Below are 15,464 nucleotides of genomic sequence, written 5' to 3' on the forward strand. Positions count from 1 at the left end.
TCCTAACTTGGAAATAGATCATCCTTCCTCAACATTGCTGGGTTAAAATACTTGAACTCGCTCCCTAATAGTATTGTAGGTCTATCTACAGCACATGGGCTGCAGCAGCTCAAGAAAGCAGCTCACCACCATCTTTTCAACAAGTGGCAAGCACTAAATGCTAACCAGACAGCAATTCCCACATCCCACAAAAAGATCAAGAGACTGGTTCTTTGTGGATTGTCACTTTGCTAAAGTTGCTGGGTTGTTTTGAAGCACAATTAGTTCACTAATGTTCCTGATATCCACTTTTTAAAAAATTCGGACATAGGATGTGGCCATTACTGGCTAGGCCACATTTAGTGCCCGTCTCTCGTTGCCCAGAGGGCAGTTAAGAGCACCTACTTTGCTCTGGGTTTTAAATCACACATAGGCTAGACCAGATAAGGATCATATTCCCTTCTCTGAAGGACATTAGTGAATCAGATGGGTTTCACAACAGTTGCCAATGGTTACGTGGCTGCCTTTAGGTTGGTTTTTTTCTTCCAGATTTTTCATTGAATTCAAATTTCACCACCTGCCATGGTGGGATTTAAACCCAAAAGCCAGGACATTGGTCTGCGGTTCTGGTTTATTAATTTAGTGACATGACCAAGTGACATAACCACTATACTACACCTTCTCATGAGACCCTAAGACCTTGGATGCACACAACAGCCAACACTCCTTTCAGTGGAAGGTTAGGAGGAGTAGGAGATTTTGGCTGGGAAGATTAAGGGGCATAAATTTGGATGCCCAGGCAGTGGTGCCATGAGCTGTCATCTATAAAGCCTCCCCTGTTCCCACTAGAATTTTACCCACTGTTGGGGGGGGGAATGGTATTAGACAGCCTGCTCACTGTGGGCCTATTAACAGCCCCTTATCTCTTCCCACTGATAATGGCATTTATCCAATGGCACGTGAGTCCCACATCAAACATTGAAGTGATTAAGGGGGAGAGAATGGCATTATTGCTGAACTATTAATCCAGCTACCTGGTTTTGAATCCTTCCATGGTTGATGGGGGAACTTGAATTCAATAAAAATGTGTATTTCAGAGTCTAATGATGACATTAGTTATCTACCTCTGACATCTCCCCTTCACCTTCCTCCAACTACCTTAAAATTATGCCCCCTCAATATAGACATTTCCGCATGGGAAAATGTCTCTGGCTACCAACTCTATCTATGCCTCTCAACAGCTTGTACACTATCTATTATTCTGAAAGCAAATGAGAAATTGTGGACAGTTCATGCCAAATAACTTAGTTCACGTATCCCTTTCAGATGTTCCAAATTAATTTTGGAGACAATAAAAATCTCCAAATAGATTTGACTACTTGACGTTTTTCTATTGTTGACTGTGTAAAGTTGGACTGTGAAACTTGAAATCCTTTCGCAGGGTTCAAACTTGGTCAAGCTGCTTGTACAGGGCTCTGAATCAAGAACATAAGAACTAGGGGCAGGAATAGGCCCCTCAGGTCTGCTCCACCATTCAAAACATTCGTGGCTGATCTTATCTCAGCAACAAGTCCACTTCCTTGCCTGCTCCCCACATCTCTTCAATCCGTTACTAATTGAAGATCTGTCCACCTATTCCTTAAATTTATTCAGTGACCTGGCATCCACGCATTCTGGGGTAGTGAATTCCACAGATTCACAACCCCTTTTTAGATAAATAACGTCTCCTCATCTCTGATGATAGATTAATTTATTTTGAATGAGGCAGTTCTCATTTAACTAGCTTTAAATTTCAAATGCTGGCAATCCAACATGAACTGAAGATTTCTGAAACTTAGACTGATCAATGCTTTCAGAGCAAAACAGGTCCATACCAGACCCTGTACCCTGCACTAAATCATAGAATCATGACATCATATAATACAGCAGTTGTCCTCTGACCCACTGAGTCTGTACCAGCAAGGTTTAAGATGCAAGTGGTTCTAATGCGGGGTTGCCATGGATAACAACAGTCATGCTCTTCAAGAGAATAAAGGGGACATAAAGGAGCAATAGATCCATGCTATCAAATCCATTAATTGCTCCTACAATGAAGGTAGTTGGACAAGTTAAATTCAGACCAAAGGGCTGCATGGAATTTCGTTGCTGGTGAGAAGAACATAGAGGAGGAAGTGAACCATTCAACAGTGGAAACATCTGCAAGGAAGGTCTCCATACTCTGTAGACTTTGCTTCCATTTCAATTTACAACCAAATTGGCTGTGATATTCCCAGGAATATTGCCTGGAGGGAATTCACGGGTTAACTCTTTGCTGGTTGGAGCCATACCTAGCAGGTGATTGTGGTAATATGATGTTAATCACCTCAGCTCTGGGACATCTCTGCAGGAGCTCCTCAAGGTAGTACCCTTTCTCCAACCATCTTCAGCTGCTTCATCAATGACCTTCCCTCCATCATAAGGACGGGAGTGGGGAGGTACGCTAATGATTGTACAATGTACAGCACCATTCACAACTCCCCAGATAGAGAAGCAATCTGTGTCCACATGCAGCAAGACCTGGACAATATCCAATTTTGGATTAATAAGTGGAAAGTCATCTTCAAACCACATAAGTGATGGTTAATGATTATCTGCAAGAGATGAGAGAATTGAACCATTTCCCTTCATGTTTCTGGCATTACCATCCACGAATCCCTTAATTCAACATCCTGGGGTTTAGTATCCACCATAGGTCAGTTTAAATGGACTGGCCATATAAATACTGTGGCTACAAGGCCAAGGCCAGGTCAGAGACAAGGAAGTCTGTAGCCAGCAATACACACCCTGTGTTCCCAATGCTTGTCTATCTTTTACAATGCACACATCAGAAATGGTATACAGCTCAAGCAACACTCAAAAAGCTCCATATAATAAGGATAAAGCCCCTCAATTGATTGGCAACCCATCCACTGTTTTCAACATTCATTTCCTTCACCAGCCATGCTCAGTAGGTACCATCCAAAAGGTGCTTTGCATCAACTCATCAAGGGTCCTTCAACAGTACTTTCCAAACCTGCACCACCAAGAATGACAGCAGATGCATGGGAACACTACCATCCACATGTTCTGCTCTGAGCCAATCACATTATGGACTACTATTGCTGTTCCTTCAGCATCGCTGGGTCACATCCTGGAACTCCCTCCCTAACAGGTGCCCCTCCTTCTCAAGGACTGCAGCAGTTCAAGAAGGCAGCTCACCAGTATCGTCCCCAGAGCAGGGACGGGTATAAGTGTTGGCCCCGCCAGTGGTGCCCACATCCTTGAACAAATTTAAATCCATATATGGGGCAGCAAATTACCACGGAGAGGGCATGTGTGTGGGCTTGTTATCCATGGGAAGGAAAATTGGCAGCAAGTCAACAGACTAGGAAGAAGCCTGCTTTGCAGCTGTTACACACTGTGACCAGGTTGAAGTGGGAGAGAGTTGGACTTTGAGCCCTCACTGGTGAGGGAAGGACTGGGAGCTCCAACATGCCTGCCAGTGCCAGGGCTCAGTAGTGGGCTCCACAGAACTACAATCAGAGCAACAACGAAGGCCCAATAGATCCTGGACTGAGGCAGATCTGAAGTGTGAGGAGGCGGGGCATTTGCCCACTTCAGAGAGGAGGGGAGGAGGGGTTTCAAAGTACATGCAATTAGGAAAGAAGGCACTGTCTTCTGAGGGAATGCCCTCAATTGGTAAAAGGCACCCACCAAAGATATCACATTTTCTTTCTTCCCACCTTTGTAAAAGCTTAAAAACAAAACAGCCACCATATTATAACATGGTCAGGGTATTGCTGGATCAAGCTAGTTTTTACGAAGCTCAATTAATTTTTTTTTGATTTTTGGTGCCTGCTCATCCTTCATTTTGGTTTGTTGGGGAAATGACAGGCTGGGCTGGCACTATACTCTACATGCCCCCATGCCGAAAACACGCCAGTGGGGAATGTAATACCTAGCCCCATGATCTCATTAGATGCTGATACTTCCAACAAACTACTGATCAGCTTTTAACACAGACTCCAAGACTCACCCATCTGAGAGGTGCACCACACAGATGTCAGTGAGTCATGTGCCCTCTTGTGTTTCTGCATCATCCTTCGTTTGAAAGGTAGTTCTTTGAGATCTGATTCTGAAAAAAAGACAGAAAACCTTTGATGTGGGAAAAGCATTGTTTTTGCTCCCACGTTAACTTTTGCCCTATGTTCACTCCACACCCTGTACCTTACCCTTCAAACTCGGCAGTCTGATTGGCATGGGTGAGTTGGACTGAAGTATGTTTCCGTGCTATACATCTCTATGACTCTAAATTCATTCACTCCATATCCCATTTGCTAGCATTTGGTCCATAACTCTCTAAACCTTTCCTATCCATGTACTCATCCAGATGCCTTTTAAAATGTTGTAATTGTACCATTCTCCATCAACTTCTCTGGCAGCTCATTCCATGCACGTACCACCCTCTGTGTGAAACAGTATTGTCCTCTTCAGTTTGGTGCTTTTTCTTAACAAAGAGACTTTGGAGTTCAGGTGCACAGTAGACAGGGTAGTGAAGGAAGGCGTTTGGTATGCTTGCCTTTATCAGTCAGTGCACTGAGTGCAGGAGGTGGGAGGTCGTGTTGTGGATGTATAGGACGTTTGTGAGGCCACTTTTCGAACACGGCATTCAATGCCAGTCTCCCTGCTATTGGAAGGTGTTGTGACACTTAAAAGGGTTCAGAAAAGATCTACAAGGATGTTGTCAGGGTTGGAGGGTTTGAGCTATAGGGAGAGGATGAATTGGTATTTTCCCTGGAACGTTGAAGGCTGAGGAGTGAACTTAATAGAAGTCTATAAAGTCATGAAGGGGATGGAGATGGTGAATAGCCAAGGTCTTTTCCCCAGGGCAGTGGAATCCAAAACTAGGTTTGAGGTGAGGGGGGAAGGATTTAAAAGGGACCTGAGGAACAACCACTTCGCGCAGAGGATTGTGCGTGCATGGAATGAGCTGCCAGAGGTGGTGGTGAAGAATGGATACAATGACAACATTTAAAAGGCATCTGGATGAGTACATGAATAGAAAGGGTTTAGAGGGTTATGGGCCAAATGGTGGCAAATGGGATGTGGAGTGAATCAACTTAGAGTCATAGAGATGTACAGCACAGAAACAGATACTTCCGTCCAACTCGCCCACGCTGATCAGAAATCCTAAATAAATCTAGTCCCATTTGCCAGCACTTGGCCCATATACCTTTAAGCCCTTCCTATTCATATACACATCCAGATGCCTTTTAAATGTTGCAATTGTACCAGACTCCACCACTTCCTCTGGCGGCTCATTTCATACATACACCACCCTCTGTGTGAAGAGGCTGTCCTTCAGGTCCCTTTTAAATCTTTCCCCTTTCCACTTTAACCTATGCTGTCTGGTTCTGGACTCCCTTACCCCAGGGAACAGACCTTGTCTACTTACCCTATCCATGCCCCTCATGATTATATAACCCTTTATAAGGTCACCCTTCAGTCCTCTGACGCTCCAGTGAAAACAGCCCCAGTCTATTCAGCCTCTCCTTATCGCTCAAAACCTCCAATCCCTGCAACATTCTTGTAAATCTTTTCTGAACCTTTTCAAATTTCACAAGCTCCTTCCTATAGGAGGGAGACCTGAATGGCATGCAGTACTCCAAACATGGTCTACCAAAGATCTGTACAGCCACAACATGATCTAAAACTCCTATATGCAATGCACTGACCAATAAAGGAAAGCACACCAAATGTCATCTTCACTATCCTATCTACCTGCGACTCTACTTTCAAGGAATTATGAACCTGCACCCCAAGGTCTCCTTGTTCAGCAACACCTAGGATCTTACCATTAAGTGTATAAGTCCTTCCCTGATTTGCCTTTCCAAAATGCAGCACCTCACATTTATCTAAATTAAACTCCATCTGCCAGTCCTTGGCCCATTGGCCCATCTGATCAAGGTCCCGTTGTACTCTGAGGTAACCTGCTTCACTGTCTTAATTGAGTACAGGTGCCAGGCTTCTTAAAAAAACACTGACTGTACATCCCTCAGTCTCCAAAATAAGACAGCAAGCTTTCTTAAACAAAGGACTAGAAATAAAACTTATAGAAAGAAAGCTACAAAGAAATCAAAAGCAAAGGTTTAAACTGTAAATATATGCAGTCAACTTTCTTGAAAAATGTATTTCTAATCCAGGTGAAAGAAAAGTTAAATTGTAACAGTAAATTTGTAACATTTTAGTTTGGAAATTGTAAGCTTCTAATGAAAGAAAAATTGAAAATATAAGATAGGTTTGAGGAATTATGTGCGGTCATATCTGCCTAAGATGTGATAAATCGTACCCAATACTAATTGGATTTTTTTTTTCGGTTGAAATATTTTAACTAACAAGCGCTTGTTCATTGACATCACGACTAAGTCCATAGCTAATGTTAATCTTCTATGTAAGGCAGATGAGCTATTGCTGTTCAGAGAGCTCTGAAAGAATCACGACAGCAAACTGAAGTCAGATGGATATAAGCCACCGCTATTTATCTTCAGGGCTTTGGAACTTTGATTAAAACAAGTTCTGTGGTTGGAAAGATTAATAGTTGACATCAGCACATAAAAAGAAATGCTCACATGATGTATTTTTCCGTAGGTGGCTCACAACTTTTGCACCTCAGGTCAGTGTTCTTTTGAACTCTCTGTTTTTTTTTAACAACAGCCTTCTATGATTGTCTGTGACTGGATTATTCCAGATACCGGAGCCTTTGGTCTGTTCATCAGACTATATGAAGCAGCGGACATCAGGAGGTTCCAAAGCAAGATCAAACTGTTTGAGGTCTGCAGGTTTATGAACTCATGTAGGAGGTACAACATGCCTGGAGATTGCCTTTAGCGAAATGAACTGACAGTGCTAACCATTGCAGAGGAACAGGGGGAGAGTAACCATCAATACAGAGCATTTGCAGACACCCTGCTGTTAATTTAGAAGAATTAAGCTTGTTTTTGTCTTTTGCCTTTTTATTGCACTGCTCTAATTAATGCCGCTGGTGGTTTTTTAAGGCTCTAATTGTGCTCTTGGTTTAGCAAGGGAACAGTAGCAATGGAAGTGAAAACCCTTGATGTGATATCACCACTCCTTTGACCGACAATCTTCACAACATGCTGTGTCAATGATGTGTGCATCAGGTTACAAATCCAGAATGCATTCGATCCATCCCACTTCTATATACGTCAGTAGTCATATCAGCGTTTCAATTTTAAAAGGAAGTACAAGTGTAAATTCATTTGGACACTATGTACTCATGGGATTAAGTTAAGTATTTGTCTGCCAACAGTAATTAACCGCCTTTGATGGCAGCACGGATGTTTTGCAGCGACGTCCATTCTTGTCATTGCAGGTCACAGAATATTCTCCACAGGGAAAATTCAGGAGAGGGTGGAAAGAACAGGAAGTGAGAGGGTGAAAGGCAGGAGAGATTAGCGTTAGAACCGAATGCCCTCCCTCAGAGTGAGATTGGAGGTGAGAGGGAGCATTTAATCTTTCAGGTTGGATACCTTATCACGTTCTCATCTCTGCCGTGATTAAATCCAGGGAGGACCTGTTCATGAATGGCCTTCCTATCCCAACAACAATTGAGGTGACAATAGCTACCCAATTAAAGGCCTCATCTTCCGCCACTCCTGTTAGCCAGGCAGTGGGAAAGAGTCTCATAATGTGCAAAATCCACAATGAAAATGCTTTGGGGACATTTCGGTTCTGATTTGGGGAAGACCCTCGTTCAAAATACTCAGTATCTTATTGAACACAACTTAGGAAGGGGTTGCCCACTGAGAGGCACCCCCAATGCCCTTTCTGCCAACACTCCTCCCTGCATCTCCCACAAACCCAACTACGTGACCTCCTTGTGTTCATGTACCTGCTGCCAGGGAATGCCCACTGCTAATTCCATTTGGGTCTTGCCAGCTCCTCAGATGGCAGACAAGATCCCCTGTCACCTGGATTTAAAACCACTTCAAATGATAAAAAGGATTCTGGTACAAGGTGAAAGAAGATGATAATGGGCCAAGTTCAAGTTGCCCTGCAACAAGTCATTAAGCCATGTTCAGCTACACCGTCCGAACACACTACCTGTACCAGCTTGAAGGACAAGGGCATCAGGCACAAGGGAGTAGCACCACCTGCATGTTCTATTCCAAGCCACACTCTGTTCCAACTTGGAACAATATCACTCTTTCTTCAAGGTCAAATTCCTAGAATTCCCTCCCTAACTGCACTACGGATGTACCTACACTGCCTGGACAACAGCAGATCAAGAAGACAGCTCATCACCACCTTTGTCAGGGCAATTATGGAGGAGGAATAAGTGCTGGCCTTGCCGACAATGCTCACATCCCACAAAAGAATGTTTAAGAAGTGAAGCAATGGAAGATGTGTTTGCTGGAAGTGTAAATGCAGAAAAAACAGAGACATTGTCAACCAAAATAAGAGTTTACAAATCTGAGGTGATGGAACTCAATGTTTGCTCTGGAAAGCTGGGAGGGCCTAATAAAAGGATTGTATTGAAATAATACAATGCACACAATACAGCACAGGAACAGGCCCTTCGGCCTATCAAGTCTGTGCCAATGTTCCGTGAGCTTTCACTGGACTTTATAAACAGTGCAAGAGACCGAGGTAATTGTTTAATGGTAGAAGACCGAGTGTAATTGTGGAGGGTAGCTTTTCAGACTGGTGTTCCACAGGAATCGGTTCTGGGTTATCTTTTGCTTGTCATTTATATAAATAATTTGGGTGAGAAAAAAACAAAGCATCATTAGTAAGTTTGTGGATGACAACAAAATCGATAGCATAGTAGACAGTGAAGAATTACAGAGAGATCATGGTCAAATTGGTCAATGGGCTGAAAAATGGATGGACTTCAATGGAGATCAATGTGAGTTTTGCATTTCGCTCTAAAAAAGATAAGGCTTACACAAGGAATGGTAGGGCCCTAGAACAGAGGGATCTAGGGGTGCAGGTACATAATTCTTTGAAGTTTGCGTCACATATAGCTAAGGTGGTTAAAAAGGTATTTGGCAAGCTTGCCTTCATTGCTCAGGCCTTCAAGTAGAGGAATTGGGAAGGTTGGGGTTGTACAGGACATTGGTGAGGCTTCTTCTGGAATCCTGTGTCCAATTCTGATTGCCCAGTCATAGGAAGGATGTTATTAAGCTGGAGAGGATTCAGAAGAGATTTGCCAGGATGTTGCCGGGTAGATAGGCTGGGACTTTTTTCACTGGAGCATAGGAAGTTAAGAGTCAACCTGATAAAAGTTTATAAAATAATGAGGGGTATAAGTAGAGTTAATGGTAATTGGTGTTTCCCTAGATGGGGGATTTCAAGGCTAGGGGCCACATTTTTTAAGTGAGAGGAGAGAGATTTTAAAAAGACATGACAGGCAAATATTTTCCACAGAGGGTGGTTCACTTATGGAATGGACTTCCTGAGGAAATAGTGATGTTGGTACAAGTACAATGTTTAAAACACATTTGGATAGGTTCTTTATTAGGAAAGGTTTGGATGGATATCAGCCAGGAGCAGGCATTAGTTTGGGATTATGCTCGGCAAGAACTGGTTGGAATGAAGGGTCTGTTTCCTGGCTGCATGACTCTATGACAGAGGAAGCAGGGTGGGAGTGGAGGACAGAATTAAATGGACAGGTAACCAGGAGGTCAGGGCCATGTTTATGCACTGTACTAAGGCTCTCCTCAAGGTAGTCATCCAATCTGCACCCAGAGTACAGGTAACTATTGTGAGTAAGCAATGTTCTGAAAAAGTGCAAGTGTATCACTGGTTGAATAAACTTAAAATTCTGTAAATGTTGGAGATTTGAAATAAAGCAAAAATTTCCAAAGCAACTCAACAGATCTTGCAGCATCTGTGGAGAGAGGAGGGTAGGTAATCCTTTGAGACTGGTACGACTCTTTCTCAGAGTGGATACAAAGTCAGCAGACACTACCACCTGCATATTCCCCTCCAAGCCAAACATCATCCTGACTTGGAAATATATTGCTATTCCTTCAGTGTTAATGATACAACTCACCACAACCTTCTCAAGGGTTTTCCCCTATTTTCCCAGTACTTGTGCCAGTGTTCATGAATTGAATAAAAGGAAAGTACTTTGAATACTGATGATCTAAATAGAAACAGAAAGAACATGTTGAGCAAAGAGTCATTTTGGACTTGAAATGCTAACTCTGTTTCCCCACAGATGCTGCCAGAGCTACTGCACTTTCTGTTTTTACCACATGAATTGAAACCCAATTTGTCCACATTGATCTTTGTGTCATGCAATGACTATCAGATCTTATTTATTCCTGTGTTAATTTGCTCATAATTCCAACAGTAATATAGAGATGATTACCTTTGTAGTTCTCCTTTTCAATTAAATCCTAAGTTGCTCAATACTCTCTTACCAAGACTTGTTTTTGAGTCCTGCCTATATCATTGTAATCTGGATGGGCTGTGACAACTTGATCCTCTCTCTCTCCTTATCTCTCTCTGAGAAACCCAGAGAAGCCAGGAAGTATGTTTTTCAGAAGACTATTAGCCATATGGAAGGGTTGCATTGAAATTTGTAATTTTCAGTAGAATAATAGCTGAAATGTTATTCTCATTGAATCACTTAGAGAGATTTGTTTTATTCATTGAGGATGTTTTGTAAGTTCACTCTTGAGATGTGGGAATCACTGGCTGGGCCAGCATTTATTGCCCACCTTTACTCTACTCAGAGAGTGGTAAGGGTATGGAATGCCCTGTCTGCCAATGTAGTTAACTCAGCCGCATTAGGGAGATTTAAGCATATGGATGATGATGGGATAGTGTGGGGGGATGGGCTTAGATTAGTTCACAGGTCAATGCAACATTGAGGGCAGAAGGGCCTGTTCTGCGTTGTATTGTTCTATGTTCTATCCCTACCTGAGAAGATGCCGGTGAGATGCCATCTTGAACCACTGCAGTCCATCTGCTGTAGATTGATCCACAATGTTATTAGGGAAGAATTTCTAGGATTTTGACTCAGCTACAGTGAAGGGTCATTACATTTTCAAGTCAGGATGGTGAGTGGCTTGGGGGTTGAGGGGAACCCTGTAGGTGGAGGTGTTTCCATGCATTTGCTCCTCTTATCCTTCTTGTTCTTGTCCCTCCAAACCCATGGTCATGTGTTTGGAAGATGCTGTCACAGGAAGTTTGGTGAATACCTGCAGTGCATCCTTGTAGATGGAATGCACTGCCATTATTGAGTGTCGGTGGTGGAGTGACTGAATGTTTATGGATGTGGTGCCAATCAAGTGGGTTGCTTTGTCCGGGATGATACCAGCCTCTTGAGTGTTGGTGGAGGTGCACTCACCAGGCAAGTAGGGAGTAGAATCATAAATATGAGTATCAAGGGCATTTTTAAATTCAGCTGTGGATAATAAGCAAGTTAAGTCTTTTGTTATTATCTTCCCCATCAATGTAGATTCTACATAAATATTTGTCAGAATTAAACATGTTGAGCAGTGTGTTTCCAGAATTTGGCATTTGAATGCTGATTAAAAAGTGCTTTTGAAATCTTGATCCTAATACACTCTTGTACTACATAACAAAAGCTCTAACAATTCACCAAGGAAGCTGACAGCAAAGCCATGGTTTCAAAGACCAAACACAGCAAGTGTTAAGGAAGTTGTCTGATAGAATTAATGTATCCAAGTGCATTTGAGTTTTGCATCTAGTTCCGAAAGTCCTTAGAAAGTTATAACTTAGAAAATAGGAAAGCGAAAAGCGAACTTGAAACATAATGTTTAACAAAATTAGCTAAGGCAGCATGAGGAAAAAACATTTTTTAATTAGCAAATGGTTCTGAAATGTACAGATTTACAGCACTGCTTAAATAAGAGAGAAGATGGTGGTACAGTAGTATTTTCACTGGCTACTAAATCAAGAGCCTAGGATTTTGTTCGAGGGTAACAGTTTCAAATCTTGAAGATCTCGATCACCTAAGAGGGGTCTCTCGGTTCCACGATTGGTCAAATAATCAACGGGAATGCAATCTGTTTCAGCAAATTTTGCAGTTTATTCTTGATGCCGGGTACAGGTTTGTCCAGCAACACAGAAGTAACAGCTCCAGTGTTCCTTGGAGAAACTGAACAATTGAATTTGAACAATAAGCCATTTTTATATGTTTCTTAAGGGAGAGTACAGCCTTAATTACAGAATAAATCTAATAAAATGTAATAAATGACATAATGGACAGTAGGTTAACCCAATGATATTTTCTGGAAAACAAAGTTGTTTACTACATATTTATCTCTTCCCACCTGCATTTCAAGGTTAAGAAAAATAGTTAGTAATGTCCTATCTAGCCTGGTTAATTCCATACTGTGAAGGTCTATTGTTTTGCTTTATCTTTAATTCAGTTTGCTCAACAACTCAGGAATGCAGCCTGAAGTCATTTTAAACACAGTGTTAATTTGCAAGCTGAAGCCATTTTGTTGTATTATTTGTATTAAGAAGCCATTTTGTGTTTAATAAAAGCACACATAAAGATGGTTATTCCTGACAATAGTCTAATTCCAGATTTTAGATCCTCAATCTCACCACAGCAGCTTTTAAATTGAATTAATGTATCTGCACTTAGACCCAGTAACGATAACCACGCGATGACTGTCATAAAATGAACCATCTGATTCACTGATGCTCTTTAGGGAAGGAAATCTTCCATCCTCACACAGTCTGGCCTATATATGACACCAGACTTACAACAATGTGGTTCATTCGTAACGGCTATTGGTTGGTTCAAGGGCAATTATGGGGTAAAAACAATGACTGCAGATGCTGGAAACCAGATTCTGGATTAGTGATGCTGGAAGAGCACAGCAGTTCAGGCAGCATCCCTTCATAAGGGCTTTTGCCCAAAACGTCGATTTCGAAGCTCCTTGGATGCTGCCTGAACTGCTGTGCTCTTCCAGCACCACTAATCCAGAATCAAGGGCAATTATAACTAGGCAACAAATTCGGCCTTTGCCAGTGACCGCACATCCTAAAGCTATTGAGATCTACAGCAAGAAAAAACCCTGTGTTAGTCAAAAGCAACCATCTAACGATTCTTATCCTAATTTTCTGCACATGGCCCATAGCCTTGTATGCCTTAGCATTGCATGTGCACATCTAAATACTTCTTAAATATTATGAGGATTTCTGCCTCCACCACACTTAGCATTCCTTTGAAAGAATATACAGATTTACTAGTTGAATAACCAGATGGAAGATATTCACTTGTAGAGAAGTGGGAAAAGAACTGGAGTGTGACTGATGGAAGTATTGACAATCTGATGGTCCCAATGGCTTCCTCCTGTTTTAGGATTCAATAACAAATAATGAACGTAGAAGTGACTTCATGTTCATCTTGCAGAAGTGCATTGTGAGATTAGTTTATTTAGACAAAGTCATATTAATCTTGTTAAGTCATTAATTAAAACTGAGCAACTGAGATGAGAATCACAATGGACCCAGAATTAATGCCAAATGTTAAAATGTTTCTCAAGGCTTAGGGACAGAATACAGAAATGGTTTACCTAGATGTTGCCTGGTTTGGAAGGTCGAGGTGCTGGTGTTGGACTGGGATGTACAAAGTTAAAAATCAAACAACACCAGGTTATAGTCCAACAGGTTTAATTGGAAGCACTAGCTTTCGGAGCGCTGCTCCTTCATCAGGTGGTTGTGGAGGACACAATTATAAAGCACAGAATTTATAGCAAAAGTTTACAGTCTGATGTAACTGAAATTATACATTGAAAAATACCTCGATTATCTGTTGAGTCTTTCATCTGTTCGAATACCATGATAGTTTCACTTCTTTCATGTGTAAATCACAAAACCTTTTTTTAAAAGTTGCATTCTCAGGTTAACTGTAACAATCAGGGTTAGCTGGACAATATGTTGAAGATGTTAGCCCCCTGTGTTCTCTGTCTATGCCATGATGTTTAGATTGGTTCTAATCTAAAAAGTGAGATAACAGAGTTTTACATGAATTCATGCAGTTTTTGAGCAAAGTACTGTACATAAGTCTGTGAGGGGGTGCATGTGTGAGTGTGGGAGAGTGTGTCTGTCTGGGGTGGGGGGTCGTGAGTGCCTGCGGGAGAGAGTGTATATGTGTGTGCGTGAGACATATACTGACTTAAGACACTCTACACTCACATACACACACATATACACTCTCTCTCACACTTATAACTCCTCAACCCAGACACACACATGCACACACACAAAGACCCACATGCACACGTATACATATATTGTGTGGGGTGAATTTGTACTTGCAGAGTTACATTGTACTTTGCTCAAAAACTGCATGAATTCATGTAAATCTCTGTTATCTCACTTTCTAAATTAGAACCAATCTAAACATCATGGCATAGACAGAGAACACAGGGGGCTAACACCTTCAACATATTGTCTAGCTAACATCAATTGTTACAGCTAACCTGAGAATGCAACTTTAAAAACAAAGTTTTGTGATTTACACATGAAAGAAGTGAAACTATCCTGGTATTCAAACAGATGAAAGACTCAACAGACAATCAAGGTACTTTTCAATGTATAATTTCAGTTACATCACACTGTAAACTTTTGCTATAAAATCTATGCCTTACAATTGTGGCCTCCACTACCACCTGATGAAGGAGCAGTGCTCCTAAAGCCGGTTTGGAAGGTATTATCTATGAGGAGAGATTGGACAAACTTGGTTTGCTTTCCCTTAAATGTCAAAGGATAAGGGGTAACTTGATAGAGGTTACAAAATCATTAGAGGCATGAATAGAATGGATGGTCCTTTTTTCTCCAGATTAGAAATGTCAATTACCAGGGGACATTGGTTTCAGGTAAAACGGGGGTAACTTTAGAGGAGATATGGGGGAAAAACTTTTATAAAGAGGATGGTAAGGGCTGAAATGCATTGCCAGAGGATGTGATGGAGGTGGGTAGAATTGCAACATTTAAGAGACATCCTAACAGAATACATAAATGGGCAGGAAATAAAGGAATATAGACCACGTGGAAGCAAAATGTTTTCATTTAGAAAGGCGTCATGTGTTGGCATAGGCTTGCTTGGCTGAAGGGCCTGTTTTTGTGCTGTACTGTTCTTTGTTCTTTGACAAACCTCATCTAACAGAGTCCATTGTAATGCTGAGGGTGTGCTACGCTGTCAGAGTGCTGCCTCTCAGTTGAAATGTTAATCTGATACCCTGCATGTTCTTTCAAACAGTTATACAAAGATGCCATGATGTTACTCTAAGAAAAAAGGGCAAGTATCTCTAGACGGCTCATCAATTTTATCCCTCAATCAAAATCGCTAAACAGTATTAACTTGTCATTATCTCATAGCTTTTTGTGGGAACTTGCTGTGCATAAACTGGTTACCACAAATCCTGCATTGTAACAGTGCCTTTCCTTCA

The 15,464-nt window shown here is 41.7% G+C and overlaps 1 protein-coding gene across 5 annotated transcripts in view; it reads left to right on the top strand.

Moving 5' to 3' along the window:
• npas2 (neuronal PAS domain protein 2) overlaps positions 1-15,464 on the top strand; it is a 290,102-nt gene that overhangs the window by 67,678 nt on the left and 206,960 nt on the right. For 2 of the 5 annotated variants that reach the window (XM_072595558.1, XM_072595564.1), the window contains exon 1: positions 6,603-6,670. The exons of the other annotated variants lie outside the window; for them this stretch is intronic. In XM_072595558.1, coding sequence (XP_072451659.1) covers positions 6,627-6,670 — 44 coding nt within the window. In that variant the 5' untranslated portion in view covers positions 6,603-6,626. Of the gene's footprint in view, positions 1-6,602; positions 6,671-15,464 lie in introns of those variants that run through there. 5 annotated transcript variants of the gene reach the window in all.

The sequence above is a fragment of the Chiloscyllium punctatum genome, chromosome 25, assembly GCF_047496795.1.
Source record: "Chiloscyllium punctatum isolate Juve2018m chromosome 25, sChiPun1.3, whole genome shotgun sequence".
Lineage (NCBI taxonomy): Eukaryota > Metazoa > Chordata > Chondrichthyes > Orectolobiformes > Hemiscylliidae > Chiloscyllium > Chiloscyllium punctatum.